This window comes from Aethalodelphis obliquidens, unplaced genomic scaffold (assembly GCF_003676395.1).
Source record: "Aethalodelphis obliquidens isolate GAN/ISIS:26980383/991018 unplaced genomic scaffold, ASM367639v1 scaffold4, whole genome shotgun sequence".
Lineage (NCBI taxonomy): Eukaryota > Metazoa > Chordata > Mammalia > Artiodactyla > Delphinidae > Aethalodelphis > Aethalodelphis obliquidens.
In genome coordinates, this window is record NW_020837948.1 from 28,369,935 (window position 1) to 28,389,718 (window position 19,784).

At 35.4% G+C, this 19,784-nt stretch overlaps 1 protein-coding gene across 2 annotated transcripts in view; it reads left to right on the plus strand.

The window, feature by feature from the left end:
* PJA2 (praja ring finger ubiquitin ligase 2) overlaps positions 1 to 18,891 on the plus strand; it is a 79,085-nt gene extending 60,194 nt beyond the window's left edge. For both annotated transcript variants that reach the window (XM_027100257.1, XM_027100263.1), the window contains 3 exons: positions 12,125 to 12,239; positions 12,613 to 12,734; positions 15,725 to 18,891. In XM_027100257.1, the coding sequence (XP_026956058.1) occupies positions 12,125 to 12,239; positions 12,613 to 12,734; positions 15,725 to 15,850 (363 nt within the window). In that variant the 3' untranslated portion in view covers positions 15,851 to 18,891. The remainder of the gene's footprint in view (positions 1 to 12,124; positions 12,240 to 12,612; positions 12,735 to 15,724) is intronic.
* The last annotated feature ends 893 nt before the right edge of the window (positions 18,892 to 19,784 follow it).

Consider the following 19,784-nt stretch of genomic DNA (forward strand, 5'->3'; position numbering starts at 1 on the left):
ACAATATTTTCCAGTTTTTACTACAGAATGTAAAGTGTTTGTTTTGCTTGCATTTAGAAAATGTTCTTCCTCTATAGAATTACTGTATACAGGTCTGTGAATCTGAATATTTTATACACATACACACAGGTATATTTGTTAAGTGCAATTAAAGATCTCTAAAGGTATATTACAAATCACTTCCCTTTTTTGGTTCTTAAGGCTTCTAAATCTATCTAGCTGCTTAATGTAGTTAGAAAAGTTATTCCCTTTCATCCCCACACACATACACAGGTTAATAAATGTGGCACATTTGGTGCCTGTTTGTCTTGCCTTCTTTGCTTTATTTGACCAAAACACAACAACTTGTTCATAATTGTATTTGCCTATGGTCAAAAGCCCAAGCATTTTCATGTTTGGGAACTTCCACTGCACTAGTGGATTTTGTTGTAAGAAGTCTTTCTTTAAATCACTATTTCCACAGTGATTTCCAAAGTAGATGAACAGTAATAATGTGAATGAGTCAAAAGTGAGAGAACAAAAATGAAAGAGGGAACTTTCAGGAACACTATAATACCATTTTATCTTGAAATGTTATGAGATTAGAAAGCCCAGTCCTGGTGGCGCAGTGGTTGAGAGTCCGCCTGCCGATGCAGGGAACATGGGTTCGCGCCCCGGTCCGGGAAGATCCCACATGCCGCGGAGCGGCTGGACCCGTGAGCCATGGCTGCTGAGCCTGCGCGTCCGGAGCCTGTGCTCCGCAACGGGAGAGGCCACAACAGTGAGAGGCCTGCGTACCGCAAAAAAAAAAAAAAAGCCCAGTTTAGATTTATAAATTAGGTATTAGGTAGATAGAGAGATCTAGACCTATTTATCTACACACACATATGCATGCACAGGTACACACACAAGTTAGCTCTGCATTGGTATCACTTTTTTAAGTGTGTGTAATCTTCCATGGAGATCATTGCTGTCAGTTATGCATTATAGTGTATGTTTTTCTCAAAGTGACCATAGCAGAAATACTGTGTATCATGGTGATCATTTTGAAATATATAGAAATATCAAATCACTATGTAGTGTAACGAACTAATACAGTGTGCTAGGTCAATTATACTTCAAAAACAAACTCAGGAAAAGAATCAGATTTGTGGTTACTAGAGGCGGGGGGTTGGGGGGAGGGGGAATTGGATGAAGGTAGTCAAAAGGCATAAACTTTCAGTTATAAGATAAATAAGTACTAGGGAGGTAATGTGCAACATGATAAATATAATTAACACCGCTGTATATTATATATGAAAGTTGTTGAGAGAGTAAATCCTAAGAGTTCTCATCACAAGGAAATAACTTTTTTTCTATTTCTTTAATTTTGCATCTATATTGAGATGATGGGTGCTCACTAAACTTATTGGGATAATCATTTCATGGTGTATGTAAGTCACATCATTATGCTATATATGTTAAACTTACATGGTGCTGTATGTCAATTATATCTCAGTAAAACTGGGAGAAGAAAAAGAAAAATACTATGTACTAGAAGAAAAGTCAGAATATCATGAGACAGGATAATACACTTAGGACTTTTCCCAGATTATATAACTTGCCTTGCCAAATTCTGACACATGGGAAACAGTGGCACAGCATGATAACCTGCATCAGGAATAGAATATATAAAGATTAAGGATCACTAACTTCCTTGAGTTAAAGACATTTTAAGGGACCACATGGAATATACATCAATATTAGAGTCTGGTTTCACAGTCGTTAAATAGTTTGTTTCCATTATTATGCTAGTGGTTTATGATTCCTACAATATGCAGATGTCTTTATAAAGAAGTTTTAAAAATTAAAAGTTTTATTGTTTATTACTAATGGGAACTGTGACATTTGATTGGCATCTTGAAAGAAGAGCGAGAGAGACTGGTCATGAGAGGTCAGGTTAGGTGAAGGCATTAGCAGAGTGGACAAAGACAAGAGGAAGGAAAGACTGTAGTATGTCCAGGGAACATAGAGTCTCCGCATTGTTGCCTCCTGCTCTCAGGAACCCAGTGGCACTGCCGCTTTCAGTTGTTCTTACCCACCTATCCTTCGGTTTCAGATTAATAGCATTAAATGTCTCCCCTTCTCCGCAGCATAACAGCTTCTTCAGATTTAGTGCTCAGCTTTATTTTATTTGAATTTGATTGAGACATGCTTCTCTTCTAGAGAATCAATAGAGTTCCTTCTTCCTATCACTCTCTAGAAATCTTTATTTTTCTAGCATGCACTTACTTATTCATTTTGAAAAATGAAACTGAAATAATTTATAATTTAGGATTTTTCCTTTTAAATTTAATACTAACATTCTTTAAATAAAGCAAAAACAAGTAATAAGACAAACTGAGTGCTTTGATTTGTTTTTTTTCTCAGCAGCCCTATCTCTTTCTGTCAGTGGTTGTTTTCATTTCTGTTATTTTTCCAGTACTAGGCTGTTCTTTCTTTTCAGGTAGTAGATACTGGTGAATATATTGGCAATAAACATTTGCCTCATATCTCTGTCTCAGATATGAGGGCAAAATATTTAAGATATTTAACTGTTTGAAAAAATGATTTTAAAGCTTTTTACTCACTCCCAAAGAAATCTTGGGGGGAAAAAAGTATTCCTTTGCACATCTTTACGTTGACATCTAAAATTTTTTGGCATAAATCTTAAGTAATATTATTTACCCTATTATATCACTTTTGCAATAAAAATATGTTCAGGAATTTAAATGTAAAAAAAATGGTTTAGATTGAGTATAAAATGTTTGTTGTGTCTATTGATCAAAAACGAACTGTTATAAAATTTGATAAATAATTACTTAAACATAAAGTAAAATTTTACTAGAAATGTATCTCTTAATGAGATAGAAGCTTTTTTCCCTTCCTAATTACTTTGTGAGTGAATTTTATTCCTAGAATGAGGCATAATTCAGCATCAACTTTATTTCTGTTTTTTATCTTATGAATGTAGATTGAAAATCCTTATTCAAATAAGTAAATTGGTAGGGATGGAAGGAGTTTATCATAGCATTGTCACTGAATTCTTCTCAGATATTACCAAAATCACAAAAACTTGGCAAGTTGTTTAGATCCTCCTATTTTTTTTGAAAGTAGAAAATTGGAAGCCATCTACAAAGATTTCTTATCAGTCATTATAGTTCAGTTTGACCCTGGTATTTCAGATTGCCCCTTTGAAGGGGGAAGAAGTATGTTTTTATTTATAAAGTGGAAAAACGGTGAGTATAAAAAGGAATGTGGGAACAGGATCAGAAGCAAAGCCCTTTTCCTCCTGCACTGTCTCTTCAGCATCCTCTATGAACAAAGCTTAACATCATGACAACTGTCAGAAGGGAATATATTTAAATGGCCCAAATCCATTTTCACAGAGCTTACAAAAACAGTGAATTTAGATCTGAGAAGCAATAATTGATTATTGGAACAGTCCATATTTTTGACTACTTGGATTCTGTATACACATTTCTACACACATTTCAACTGCCGTCCAACGACAGTACAGCTATATTTCTACCCAACAAGATACAGCTATTCTAACAAAAGAAGAAGTTTCACCTTTTCCCCAGAATGAACAGATGAACAGTCCCAAGAGTCATTGTATTCATCGCTGGCTATATTAATTACTTCATAAATTGTCAGTCATACTGAATATTCTTTTATATAAAGATTAAATTGTAAAGTTGACTGCTATATAAAATAAAAATGGGAAGATCGGGAAAAAAGAAAATGGTTAGTAGATACAGATAAATATATACATATAACAAGCAAATAGAAAATATGCAAAGCTACTAGTCCTTGTTTCTGTATTTGGTCACAGGCTGTAATTCATAGCTATAGTGTCTTTCTTCCTTATTTTCTCTGTCATCAGCAAGAATCTCACCTGGTTGGGATTCTTTACTTGGTGGTGTGACCCAAACCTACATTTCTCAAGAGTCTGTGTCCTCAATCATCCTGCCTTTTTTGGCTGCTGTAGTTTTCTGGTAACTTTATACTATTGGGCATAGAAGTACTAAGAGATGTATACTCTATACTTGAAATTATCACAGGATTTTCAAGTAGAGAAAGGCTGGTTTGTGGAGGGTAAGCTACTCCTACTGGTACAAGGAGGCTCAGAGTGACATGGGGATTCAAAATAGTCAGTTTCATCTGAGTTCAACCGGATGTCCCCATTCTAAGTCTCAGAATCCTGTTTTTTAACCAATCAGTGATATAATTTTTGAGAAACTTGACTGAGAATTAATTTAATTTAAAATGTATGTTTGATTTTCAAAAGTAAGAGATTTTTTTCGGGGCTATCATGGACATGCTCTGGTTCTTATACCGTGCTTCACTTTGAGAGTTAATGGGCCCAAGTCTGTCACTTTCTCTTTGTAAATGTGCAGGAGCGCTCAGAAGGATCCATCCCATGTCACAGTTTTTATAGTCATCATTATTGCCATTAGGTCAGGTGCAGCAGCCACCTGGGTTCCCAAGACATGTGCTTTAGTTGGCACTTCACTGTGTTCAACCACAGTGATAGTTTAATTTTGATTCCACTGAAGACCATGGATTGATAGCATCCCTCTTCAGTTGGTAAAGAGCTCAGCAGTGAGCTCAAGCCCAAAAGCTCAACCAAACCAATCCCATTCTTACTTCATGGAATCATGCCTGATACCAGTTCTTTATCAGTCTGAGCTCAGTCACAGGGAGAAAACAATTAATTTGAATGGAGTAAGTTTAGTATAAAGAATTACTAACTATAGTTAGGCTACTAGGAAGTAAAGTGAATTCTAAAGAATATAGGAATAGTAGATTTAAGGAATAGCCTTAGGGCTGAGATGAAGCACTCCACCTCCCCACCCCCCAGGGCTGAGATCTAGGCTGTGTTGAAGAGGACACAACCATGGCTCTTAGAGAAGTGTTTATGCTATTATGCTGGCAGAACTTGCTGGAAATCTGCCCTCTGGATCTTGGCAAAAATCTACCTTTGGAGTGCTAAAGAAACTATTCACAGGGAAGAGACTAACTGGAAGCGCTCCTGCTACAAAACCACCCAAGATGGGTGCCAGGGGAAGCTGCTGGCCACCTTATACTGCAGCTGTCAGGCACTGGGGAAACTGCATGTGCTTCCGGATCCAAGTGCTGGAGAAACCTTTCATCACACTGGAGGAGCCTGGCGCAGAAGCCGTCTGTGCTCCAGAAGCCCACAACAGGGAAGCCTCACACACTGCTCCCAACAAGCGCACTAGAACTAAACAGCCCATTCCTCCTGTGATGTCTCTCCAGCACCCTCTCCTGCACAGCCTAAGATCATGGTAGCTGACAAAGGAAAAATATTTAAAGGGCCCAGATCCATTTTCACAGGACGGAGATGAAATGTGAATTTGTCAGAGGCAATACTTCTATTACTGGCACACTGTTTTTCTTTTTGCAATATCTATCTGCAAATCCAGAGTCAAATTTGGTGTTCAATGTTATTAACTATGTTTATTAACTTTTATTACCGTGAATTTTTTTTGCTCGCTCTTTTTTTAGTCCTGACTTTGCTTTGGCCTTGGCCCTATCCTTTTTTGTAAGTCATCTCAAATCCTTTTTGGAAAGACAGTTGCTAAAATATCTTGGCTAGATCTTGAGGAGTATACAAAAGATTATGTTTGCCATCCAAGAGAACGCAATGTTAACCATCAGGCAGAAAGAATCCTATTCCTACCTAGGAAGCCTAGTTTGTTTATTTTTTATTGTGGTAACAGGCACATAATGTAAAATTTACTATTCTAACTACTTTAAAGTACGTAGTTAAATGGCATTATACATAAACAATTAACCACATTCCCTCCTTTCCTCATCCTGTGGCAACCATCATTCTACTGTTTATCTTATGAATTTTACTACTTTAGGTACCTCATATCAGGTATACAATATTTATCCTAATGTAACTGGCCTATTTCACTTAGCATAATGCCTTCAGTGTTCATCCTTGTTTTAGCATGTGTCAGAATTCCCTTCTTTTTCAAGGTTGAATTCTACTCCATTGCATGTGTATACCACATTTTTCCAGCTTTATTGGGATGTATTTGACATGTAACATTGTGTAAGTTTAAGGTGTACAGTGTGTTGATTTGATACACATATATTGTGAAATTATTATCACAGTAGGGTTGTTAACCTCCATCACCTCACATAATTACCATTTCTTTCTTGTGGTGAGAACATTTAAGATTTACTCTCTTACCAACTTTCAAGTATATAGTACAATTTGTTATCTATAATCACTTTGCTACCTTGGATCCCCAGAACTTACTCATCTTATAACTGGAAGTTTGTACCCTTTGACCAGTAACTGCCCATTTCCCCCAACTCCCAGTCTCTGGCAACCACCATTCTACTCTCTGTTTCCATGAGTTCACCTTTTTTAGATTCCACATATAAGTTATATTATACAGTATTTGTGTTTCTCTCTCTGAGAGAAAGTTATATTATATATATAAGTTATATTATACAGTATTTGTGTTTCTCTCTCTGACTTATTTCACTTAGCATAATGCCCTCAAGTTTCATCCATGCTGTCACAAATGGCATGATTTCCTTTTTTCTCGTGGCTAAATAATATTCCATTTTATAGATAGATATATAGATAGATCTATGCGCACACACACACACACACACACACGCCACACCACACCTTCTTTATCCATTCATTCATAAGTGGATGCTTAGGTTGTTTCTATATCTTAGCTATTGTGAATAATACTACAGTGAAGAGCCTGATTTTATTTCCTTTAGATAACTATCAAGAAGTGGGGTTGTTGGATCATATGGTAGTTCTATTTTTAATTTTGGGGGGGGAACTTTCTGCTGTTTTCCATAGGGGCTGCATCAGTTAACATTCCCACCAACAGTGCATGAGGGTTCCCTTATATCCCTAGCTTTACCAACACTTTGATTTCCTGTCTTTTTCATGATAGCCATTCTAACAGGTGTGAGGTGGTATCTCATTGTGGTTTTGATTTGCATTTCCCTGATGATTAGTGATATTGAGCATCTGTTAATGTACCTGTTGGCCTTTTGTATGTCTTCCTTGGAAAAATGTCTATTCAGTTCCTCTGCTCATTTTTTTATTGTTTGTTTTTTAGCTCTTAAGTTCCTTACATGTTTTGAATATTGATCCCTTATCAAATACATGATTTGTAAATATTTTGTCCCACTTTGTAGCTAGGCTTTTCATTTTGTTGATTGGTTTTTTTCCAATGCAGAAGCGTTTGAGTTTAATGTAGTCCACTTATTTATTTTTGCTTTTGTTGCTTATGCTTTAGTTGTCACATCCAGAAAATCATTGCCAAAACCAATGTCAAGGAACTTTTTCTCAGTATTTTCTTCTAGGAGTTTTATAGTTTCAGGCCAAGTTTTTATTCTATTTCAAGTTAATTTTTGTCAGTGGTGTAAGGTAGGGGTTCAGCTTTATGCATGTGATTATCCAGTTTTCCCAGTACCATTTACTGAAGAGATTATCCTTTCCCCATTGAGTATTCCTGGCTCCCTTATCAGTTGTTCGTATTTGCCAGGGTTTATTTCTGGTCTCTCAATTCTGTTATTTGGTCTATATGTCTGTTTTTATGCCAGTACCATACTGTTTTAATTACTATAGTTTTGTATACAGTTTGAAATCAGGAAATGTGACGGCTTCAGCTTTGGCTATTCAGGATGAGGATCTTTTGTGGTTCTGTACAGATTTTAAGATTTTTTTCTATTTCCATGAAAAATGCCATTGGAATTTTGATAGGGATTGCATTAAACCTGTATATTGCTTTAGGTAGTATGGACATTTTAACATATATTTTAATTCTTCCAGTCCATGAACATGGGATGTCTTTGCATTATTCATGTCTTCTTTCAGCAAAGTGGTATAGTTTTCAGTGCATAGATCTTTCACCTCTTTGCTTGAGTTTATTCCTAAGTATTTTATTAAATTTTTTATGCTGTCATGAATGGGATTTTTAAAAATTTCTTTTTCAGATATTTTATTATTAATGTATAGAAACACAAGTGATTCCTATATGTTGATTTTGTATCCTGCAACTTTACTGAATTTGTTGATTAGTTCTAACTTTTTGTGTGTGTGTGTGGAGTCTAGGAATTTCTATACATATAAGATCTTATCTGCAAACAAAGACACTTTTACTTCTTCCTTTCCAATTTGATGCCTTTTATTTATTTTTCTTGCCTGATTACTTTGGCTAGGATTTCTGTACTATGTTTAATAGGAGTGGTGAGAGTGGGCACCCTTGTCTTGTTCTTGATTTTAGGGGGAAAACTTTCCACCTTTCACTGTTGATTATGATGTTAGCTGTGGGCTTTGTGTGCCTTTATTATGTTGAGGTATGTTCCTTCTATACCCATCTGTGAAAAGTTTTTATCATGAAAGGTTGCTGTGTTTTGTCAAATGAGTGTTTTCCTTTTCTTTTTCTTTTTTTTTTTTTTTTTGCATCTATTGGGATGATCATATGCATTTTATCTTTTCATTTTATAAATGTGCTGTATCATATTCATTGATTCATATGTGTTGATCCACCCTTGCATCCAGGGATAAATATCACTTGATCATGGTGCGTGATCCGTTTATGTGCTGTTGAATATGGTCTGTTACTATTTTGTTGAGGATTTTTGCATCTATGTTCATCAGGATTATTGGGCTGTAACTTTCTTTTCTTGTACAGGCATACCTTGGAGATATTGCGGGTTTGGCTCCAGTCCACCGCAGTAAAGTGAATATCACAATAAAGCAAGTCAACAAATTTTTTCATTTCCCAGTGCATATAAAAAGTTATGTTTACACTATACTTACTCTATTAAGTAGGCAATAGCATTGTCTAGAAAAACAATGTATATACCTTAATTTTTAAATACTTCATTGCTAAAAAAGCTAACTGTCATGCAAGGTTGCCACAAACCTTGAATTTGTAAATAACACAATATCTATGAAGCGCAATGAAGCAGAACTCAATGAAGCAAGGTATGCCTCTTGTGTCATGAACTGGCTTTGCTATCAGAGTAATGCTGGACTCATAAAATGAGTTTGGGAGTGTTCCTCCTCCTCTTGAAAGAGTTTGAGAAGGATTGGCATTAATTCTTTAATGTTTGGTAGAATTTCCCAGGGAAACCATCTGCTCCTGGGCTTTTCTTTTGGGGGAGATTTTTGATTACTGATTCATTCTCCCTGCTTGTATTGGTCTGTTCAGTATTTCTGTTTCTTTATGATTCATTCTTGGTAGGTTTTATGTTTCTCTTCTAATATATCCAATTTGTTCGTGTACAGTTATTCATGATAGTCTCCTCTGATACTTTGTATTTCTGTGTTATCAGTTGTAATGTCTCCTCTTTCATTTATTATTTTATTTGGGTCTTTTGTCTTTTTTAGTCTAACTAAAGGCTTGTCAATGTTACTTTTTCAAAAAAAAAACAGGTGTTAGTTGGTATTTTCTATTTTTCTGGTCTCTACACTTTCTGCTCTGATCTTTGTTACTTCCTTCCTCCTGATAACTTTCAGCTTAGTTTCTTTTTCAGATATTTTGAAAAAAATTTTCAAACTATTTTCTACTTCCTTGAGGTGTAAAGTTAGGTTGTTTGGTATATTTCCTTTTTCTTAATGTAGGCATTTTTTTGCTATAAACTTCCCTCTTAGAACTGCTTTTGTTTTGTCCTGTAAGTTTTGGTATATTGTGTTTCCATTATTGTTTGTTTCAAGATATCTTCTGATTCCTTCTTTGCCTCATTGGTTGTTCAGGAGTGTGTTGTTTAATTTCCACATTTTTGTGAATTTTCCAGTTTTCTTCCTATTGTTGATTTTTCATTTCTTGCCATTTTGGTCAGAAAAGATAATTGGTGTGATTTCAGTCTTCTCAAATTTGCTAAGACTTGTTTTGTGACATATATGATCTAACCTGAATAATGTTTCATGTGCATTCGAGAAGAATGTGTCTTCCGCTGCTGTTTTGTGGAATGTTCTGTATATGTCTGTTAGGTCCATTTTACCTAAAGTATAGTTCAAGTCCAATATTTCCTTTTTGTTTTCTGTCCGGATAATATATCCATTATTGAAAGTGAAATATTGAACTCCCCTAATATCATATTGTTGTCTAATCTCACTTCAGATCTGTTTTTATTTGCTTAATATATTTAGTTGCTCTTTTTTGGGGGTACATATTCATTTATGATTGTTGTATTCTCTTGATGAGTTGATTCTGTATCATTGTATAATAATCTTCTTTGCCTCTTGTTACCATTTTTGGCTCAAAGTCTCTTTTGTCTGATATAAGTATAGCTGCCCCTGCTCTCTTTGGTTTCCACTTGAATGGAGTGTCTTTTTCCATCCCTTCACTTTGAGCCTATGTGTTTCCTTAAAGCTGAAGTGAGTCTCTTACAGGCAGCATGTAGTTGGGTCTTGTTTTTTTTTCCATTCACCACTGTATGCCTTTTGATTGGAGAATTTAGTCCATTTATATTAGAGTAACTATTGATAGATAAGAACTTACTAATGCCTTCTTATTATGTTGTCTGGCTGTTTTGTAGTTCCCTTGTTACTTTCTCCCTCTCTTATTGTCTTCTTTTGTGACTTGGTGATTTTTTTACCTTTTGTGAATCTAATGTAGACTTTTGCTTTGTGGTTACCATGAGGTTTACATAAAACATCTTAACAGCCTACTTTATGCTGATAACTTCAATTGCCTACAAAAACTTTACCCTTTTATTTCCCCACTCTTATGTTTTTGATGTCACAGTTTACCTTTTCTTATATTGAGTATTCATTAATAAGTTATTGTAGTATAATTATTTTTAATACTCTTGTCCTTTAACGTTTATTCTTAGTGAAGTGGTTAATATACTACCATATTATGATATCAGAATATTCTGAATTTGACTATATATTGAATATTTATCTTTACCAACCACATTTTGTTCATTCATCTGTGGATACTTGGTGTGTTTCTACCTTTTAGATCCTGTGATTATAGGTCCTGTCTGCGGTTCTAACCTAATTGTAGCCATAAGGGCTAATCAAGCCACAAAAAGATGAGGGTGACTCGTACTAGATGGTCATATGATTTGCTGTTCTTTCCATTCCTGTTAGTGACTTTTTCCAGACATTTGAACTCCTAAATAAAATTCACAACCCAGATAACCTAGGAATACAGGCATACCTCAGAGATATTCCAGGTTCAGTTCAAGAGCACTACAATAAAGTGAGTCACACAAATTTTTGGTTTCTCAGTGCATATAAAAGTTATGTTTACACTATACTGTAGTCAATTAAGTGTTCAATAGCAGTATGTCCAAAAAAATGTACATACCTGAATTAAAAAACACTTTATTGCTAAAAAATGCTAACCATCATCTTAGCCTTCAGTGAGTCATAGTAGTAACATCAAAGATCACTGATCACAGATCACCATAACAATTATAATAATATTGAAAAAGTTTTAAATATTGTGAGAATTACCAGAATGTGACACAGAGACATGAAGTGAGAAATGCTGTTGGAAAAAGTGGCACTGATAGATTTGTTTGAGCCAGGATTGCCAGAAACCTTCAATTTGTAAAGACATGCAGTACCTGCAAAGTGCAATAAAATGAATTGTGCCAGTACTAGTGAACCAGTAATGTGGGTGTGCTGACTCTATACCAGTAGTAGATACAGCCATTCAGAAATGCATTATTTGCTTCCCTGCCTTGAACATCTTGTAACCTTGGCCACATTTTATATTTCATGAGTTGAACCTGTTCAAAGTATTTATTTTCTTTCATGTTATTGATCTCATATATAAGCTCATAAGTTGGAAGAGGTAACCACTCTTGAAAATATAAGTATGATGGACAAGTAAATGGTTATTGAGACAAGATAGATTTTTGTTGTACTTGTGAAAAGTAGGGATTTTTTTTTCCTGTGTTTTTTGATTTTTTGATTTGGTGATGGTTCCTTTTTGGAAGGGGCAAAAAGCGCAGGGACTGAAGCAAAAGAAACCAGTAGGAAGAGGATAATGGTGGATATAATTTTGGAAGATACCTTTAAAAATAGTTTTTCATTACTGTTTTAAAAAGTGTTTCCTAACAAAGAAATGTGACTTTTCATTTTCAGACTGCCCTGGCACATTTAGAGTCTCTTGCAGTGGATGTTGAGGTGGCCAATCCACCAGCCAGTAAGGAGAGCATTGATGGTCTTCCAGAGACCCTTGTTCTTGAAGATCACACTGGTGAGGGCAAAGCTGATCTCTAATGTTGAACGACACTTTGCATATTCAAGTATATTACCAATGCACCTAGAAGATAAAATAGTGACTGTCAGAAACTTTCATTAGATTTTGTATGAAACCTAATTCAGACAGACTTTTACCTAGTGGAATTTTTTAATTTATCAAGTGATAGGCTGGGACAACTTTTCTACAAAGGCAATGTTTATTAAATTCCAAATTGTCATGTATTAAGCTGAAACACTTTTGCCAATTAATTCACCAAAGTCTGGTTCTTTTGTCTTTCATAGGTGTTGTCTATGAGTTAATATGTTGGTTTTCAATTTTATTAAAATTGAACTTCATGGGATTGATAAATCAAATTATTTGTTTTCAGCTATTGGTCAGGAGCAATGCTGTCCAATCTGTTGCAGTGAGTATATTAAGGATGATATAGCAACAGAGTTACCCTGTCATCATTTCTTTCACAAACCTTGTGTCTCAATTTGGCTGCAGAAGGTGAGTTGCAGATTTACTTTTTTAAAGTTAATAGTTTCTCCTACGAGTTAATGATGATAGTAGTGTCTTTTAAGCCTATTTTATTTAGCTACATACTCGTAGTAATTTTTAATTCAGTGTTTAAAATTGGTTACCTTTTAATGATTACAGATTAATGATATATCAAACTATTTTACCTTACTAACATTGTCTAAAAACAATATAGGCAAATGATTTTAGGATAAAGCTAATTAGATCTTTGATTATATCCCTGAAATTTGATGTTTTCAAAAATATCTTAAGCAAAGAAGCCTTTAGGACTACTCAGAGTACTATAACAGTGTACAGGTATTCTGCTAATATGAGATGGTATCTTTAAAAATGTCATGAAGAACCTAGGGGGAAGGCAGGAATAAAGACGCAAACCTCCTAGAGAACGGACTTGAGGTTATGGGGAGGGGGAAGGGTGAGCCGTGACAGGGCGAGAGAGAGTTATGGGCATATACACACTAACAAACGCAGTAAGGTAGATAGCTAGTGGGAAGCAGCCGCATGGCACAGGGATATTGGCTCGGTGCTTTGTGACAGCCTGGAGGGGTGGGATAGGGAGGGTGGGAGGGAGGGAGACGCAAGAGGGAAGAGATATGGGGACATATGTGTATGTGTAACTGATTCACTTTGTTATAAAGCAGAAACTAACACACCATTGTAAAGCAATTGTACCCCAATAAAGATGTTAAAAAAATAAAAATAAAAAAAAAATAAAAAGTTTAAAAAATCTTAAAAAAAAAAAAAAATGTATATGAGGAAAAGCAACAAGATCCTACCATATAGCACAGGGAACTATATTTAATATCCTGGGATAAACTGTAATGGCAAAGAATATGAAAAAGTATATATGTATAACTGAATCACTTTTCTATATAGCAAAAATTAACACAACATTGGAAATAAACTATACTACAAGAAAATAATTTTAAAAATTAAAATGTATATGATAAATATTTAATAACCTACCAAGTACCTCCTATTCAAATTTTTATATACTGTTTTTCAATGTTTACCCAATAATTTTTAAGTATATTTGAATTACTTAAGAAAGAAAAGGTTTTACTTACATCTTCTCAGTGAATTCTATTCTTGCATAAAAGATATTTACATGCAGTTCAGTAGAAATTCCCAAATCACATTCCCAGCTTAATTACTTACGGATATGGCTCCCTTTCTTCTCTATAACCACTCCCTTCCTTCTCTCTTCTCTTATTTCCTACCCTCTCCTTTCTCCCTTCTTTTCTTTCCTTTCTCTTTCTTTGCTGTTGCTCCCCCTCTACTGCTACTTCATCTTTGTCAAAACTCTAGTTGATATCTAAAATCCAGTGCAGAAATGTTCATGATTCCTTTATAAAATCTAAAGTTTCGGGCTTCCCTGGTGGCGCAGTGGTTGAGAGTCCGCCTGCCGATATAGGGGACGTGGGTTCGTGCCCCGGTCCGGGAGGATCCCACATGCCGCGGAGCGGCTGGGCCCGTGAGCCATGGCCACTGAGCCTGCGCGTCCGGAGCCTGTGCTCCGCAATGGGAGAGGCCACAACAGTGAGAGGCCCGCGTACCATAAAAAAAAAAAAAAAAAAAAAAAAGTAAAAAATCTAAAGTTTCTGTCTAGGCTTTCTAGGGCTTCTGTGATCTAGTCTATCTCATCAGATTTACTCCTCTGTACATTTACTCATGTTTGCTTAGCCTGGTGTGATCTTCCCCTTACTGTAAGAATAGATGATCTAGGTAGGTCCGCTTAAATTCGACCTTTTCTATCCTTAATATCCTCTTTCTTAAACTCCCACAATAGTATCAGAGCCTTAAGAAGGATCTGGTGTTGTCTGTGCCTGCTCTGTGTCAGGTATCACTGGATGATTGATGTGTGTTTTCCCATTTAATCCTAACACTAACTCTGGGACATATTGGTATCCTTATTCTCATTTTCCAATCATTGTTATTCATCCAAGGTTACACAGCTAGTGTGTGGTTGATTGAGACTGTACTCATACACTTGACTCTAAAATGTTGCTCTTTTGGCCCCATCTGTATGGCAAGTGCACAATAAATGTTTGCTGAGTTAAATTCTTGAATTGTAAATATTATGTATGTTGTACATCTTGAATTGTCATTGATTTTGCTTTAACCCAAGGTAATAATCTCTTTAGTCTGTCTCCTGTCAGGAAGCAGCTTATTGTGAAGCCTTTCCTCTAGGGAGAAGGTTTCCAGGTTCTGAATCTTTGTCACCTTCAATAGCCTGATTTCTTCAACCTTTTTTCTATCAGGGAGATCTCTGGGAAAAAGACAAGATTTGGGAGGGGATAACATATCGCCAGATGACACATCTCTATAACCTTCCGTTGGTCCTAAAATAATGGACTCCCAGTCTAACTGCTTTCCCTGTTCCACCTTCCCTCATTGATTTGTTTTATCATTTAGAAGGCACCTAACTCTCCATATCTTTTTGAAAAGGAAGTATATGGCTTATAAAGAAGGTCTGCGGTCCATCTGCTTTGACATATCTGTGCTACACTAAAGTAAGGCTTTGGTATATATGAGGAAGGTCCTAGGGGGATAATTTGGTGTAATAAATATGTGAATTAATTAGGTCTCTGGTTTCTCTAATATATGCATTCAGTGCAGGTGAAGACATGCCCTGTGACTCCTTGCTCACCCCTGTAGCACCAGTGCCAAGTGGAGCATGTAGTAGACTCTTAATTAATACTCACTACATGAAAGATGAGTGACCTAAAAGATGCAAACATGATTAGGAGACACTGTTTACCCTCAGAGAAATTGAGTCTGATTGGGATGAAGAGGAAATAGCATCAAAATTTTGCCTCTCTGTACTGTGTGGATTTGAAGTTTATTTGGTTTTGTTTTTAAGTTATTTGACTTGTTTTGAGGATAATGATACTGCTCTGATACTTTGTAGCAGTTAAGATCTTTCCATTGGCTGTGAACTTGTTTTTTTCTCCCCCCAGTCAGGGACGTGCCCTGTGTGCCGCCGTCATTTCCCACCTGCTGTGATGGAAACACCTGCAGCTGCTTCCTCTGAGCCTGATCATGATGCCCCACCTGCAAATGACAGTACTGCAGAAGCCCCCTAAGCCTGAACACTTGAATGAGATCGGTCTATCCAAGTAAATCTGCAGATCCTTCTAAAATATGATGTGCAAATAATTATATATAAATATATTTAAAATGCTATATATAGTCTGTGCCATAGTTTAGAAAGAGAATATTAACCTTTCTAAACTAAGTTTAGGTTTGCAGAAAGTACTAAACATTTTCAAGCTGAATGTTGAAGTAGTGCGTTCATTTTCTTTAGTTTAATATGTTATTAATTGTAATGTCAAGCTTATTGATTAACTTGATCCAGAAGAAATAATCATCTGTGTGGCACACATTATTGGTTTTGTCTGAAGTACTGCCACTAAGTGATTATAATTAAGTTTTCCTATTTGCATCAAATGTGAAGATTGTGATCACAACAGTAGTAAAATTTGGTTTCGTTGGAAATAAAAAAGAATTCTAAAGCATGCTTTTTCATTGGTCCCTTTGCTTTTGCTTCATCAAAACCTCTTGGTTCATAATACTGAGTGGTTTTGTAAGAAGATAACTTACTCTTTCATCTTTGTTTAAAATTAGGACTTTTTAGAATGCCAAACAAAACTTCTGGCTAGAGCATCACAAAATTTTAAAATCTTAAATGTAATCTCCTTGAAATGGCTAGGTAGTAAAATAAGTTATTATATTTGAAATGGTGGATGTGCTTAAAGTAAGGTTAGTAAAGCATATAAACAATCTCCTGTGCTCAGTGCTTGGTACAGTGAGATGAATTAGATGGCCTTATGAAGTCCTTTCTATTTGGTTAAAATTATACTTGAAGGTCCAGAACACTCATGGCACATTTGTGTAATAAACACTGGATATAGTTAAAGGTAATTTTGGCTCTGAAATATTTTGGAAAGTCTGAAAACAAGCATAAAGTGTTTTAAAACACTCATTCTGTTGTATCCCGAAGGAAAATCTGAATCCTTAAAAAACTAGAAGAATTAATTGTGCTGTCTTGTATAAAGCATAAAACTGATGGGGTCCAGGACAGATTTGGCCATACCTTTTTACAACATATCTAAACCTTACTGTGTTATAATTTATTATTTTAAAATATTGTTGAACAAGGATTAGTCATACTACATTATCAGCCTTTGTTTCTTTACACTAATTTATTTTGGGAAAATTATGCACCTGGAACTAAAATAAAAACAAGTAATTAAGCCATGGGTGAAAAAGGAATAGATTGTATGATTGCCTAGTGATTGTATGAACAGAACTGAACAGGTTCCGTTCTTAATTTCCTTTCTCTAAAAGAGAAAAGAAGATGCTGACCTCACATTTATCCTGTGAAAGAGATCTGTTCACAAGCTTTTACAAAAGTGAGGAAATCAGCTTTCCTTACTTTACCTCTTTTTTAATGGGAAATTTGACCCACAGGGTCATCTTTGTAATCATGTAACCAAACTAAGAGTGCACAGCTTTCTGTTTAGGTGATCACACCCAGTAGGCAAGTATGTATCAACATGGACATAATATTAATTTACGGATGTGATTAGGTATCAACACCAGAGAATGATGGGTGTTAGAATGCCACATTTGAGCAAGTAAAATAGTAAAACACATAGTGAGTGTACATCTATCCAAGTAGTACAGTGATGATTTAGTTTAGACACATAAAAAGAATGTTTATATGGCTTCCCAAATGCAAAATTACATTTTATTTGTGTAATCTCTCTGCATATTTATATTCCACCTCTTTTCTTCATTCTTAAAAATAAATGAATTTTCACTGTTGGCACATTTGAGGCTTAAATATAAGGAACATAACACTTGCATTCTAATTTTTGCATATATTGTAAATGTGTCTGGTACTTACAGCAAAATACTGTGTATCGTTTTATGGGTAAAACAAAACTGAACATTGCATGCATGTAATGTGGTGACTTTGTAATTTAGGGGTTCTTTGGGGCTTCTGTGACTTTGGAAATGCTTACATTCAAGCCTTAATGTTGCATTAGGTAGCATGTTTTCCTTCTGATGTATATAGTCACTGTTGTATAAACTAATCATTGCTTGTTTTCTACTCTGTGATCTTTCCATACCGTATTTCATTGATGATCAGTTAGTGTCAAGGAGTCAAATCAAATTAAAATTAATTCTCATGTGTATATTGTGGAAATCTGTGGCTAGTGTGATTTTTATTGTTGTTGTTTGTTTCCTTTAAATAATTATGATCAGTGACACTTAGTGGTTAAACTGACATTGTTACAGATTTCTCTGTAATAAGCCACACACATTATATTTAGGCAGTGTAAAGGGACCTTGGTTTTCTCTTCCTAGATAGCAGCTGTCCCAAAGAAAATATTTCTTCTTTGGCTGTTAAGATTTAACTATTATCTGCCAGTTGTTAAGAGGTTTTGGTTCCAAATTCAACCAGCAGTGTTGAGAGCTGAACTTAAGATAGCTGTTGTACTTTTTGCTTTCCATCTGTTTCTGCCCTTCATTCTTGGCTCCCTACTATCTGTAAACAGCTGCTATGAAGGAGAAAAGTTGAATAAGAATTGGCTTAAAAATTCTTTTAAAAAGAAAATTGAGGTTTTAGAATTTTCATTGTAACAAGCTGATAGAAGCTGAGGCTGACAAGTTAGGACACCTAAATATTGTTTGATCACATCTTGGCTCCTTTTGAAAAAGTAAAGAATATATGAAGGTAAATTAGAAATATAAATATTAATAAAAGTACTGTTTCTCTTATTTCTCTATTATATGTTAAGTGACTTGACCTAATAATTTTATTTTTTTAAACGTCGTCTTCTTTCTTGTAATTTGAATGCTGATATTTAAAGGTAGATCTATGTGGTTTTCTTTCGTGTTTCTTAATTGTTTATCTCTAAGCTAATTAACTCTTATTTGTGATCTGCATTTATATATAAACTGTTAAATATATGTGAACTGTTAAAATGGAATGCAAGTTTTTCAAAAGCCCAGGTCTAAACGTAATGATTGGTTTATTGTTCTACAACCCCAATCCATCATTTTTCGTGTAAATCATAAACAATAAACAGGATATACTCAGTGGTCATTTCTAATATTTAATTGTGTAGCCTTATCACTTCTATAATGTAACCCCCTGGAGGATTTAGTGTTTATAGCAAAGTACACAGCTACTGAGGAAGTCTGGAATAGGCTCCTGAGCACGTGATTTTATACTCCTTTAACTGTGATCTAAGAAGGAAAACCCTAAAAGAGACCTCAGCTGTACAGAAGTGGTTGATGGACTTCCAGAGTTGGAGCCACTCAGCACCCCTACAAGGGTTGGATTTCGTTAGAAAAGTATCACCCAAATATTCCTATAAATAGCACATATGTGAAGCTAGGCAGAAAAGTCCTGTCTCTTCTGTGTGACCACCTCTTCCTGTCTTCCCTCAGGCTTCACACTTTTCTCAGATCTTGCATGATATCTATTCTAGACCAGCCTGGCATTGGCTATTCCCATCCCTCACTTAAAATGTGTTGCTCAGAACTAAACACAGTTCCTCTGACTAGAGCAAGGTCCAGAAGCATTATTGCCAACATCAAAGTGACTCTCATATGACTGTTATGACTCGTATATGTTGATAGTATTATCATTACCATCATTATTAGGCAAGCGTAGCACGTTGTTGTCTCTTGCTAAACTTCAAGGTATTGCTGGTAAGCCAAGTCTGTTCCTAATAATTACTTACACAATTTCTTCTTAACCTAATTGGACTACATTCATCCTTACTAAATTTAACTTGTAAAGGTCCATATGAATTCTGATTCTTCTCTCATCCTGCATCAGTCCCAATTTTGATGAAGTATGCCTTTGGTGTTTAGTGGCTTTGTCCAAGTTACTGATAAATACTGAATAGAACAGGATGAAATACAGACCCTCTTCAGAATGCCACTGTAGACTGCCCTCTAGATGACTTTGATCCACCAGTCAGTACTCTGGGTACAGTT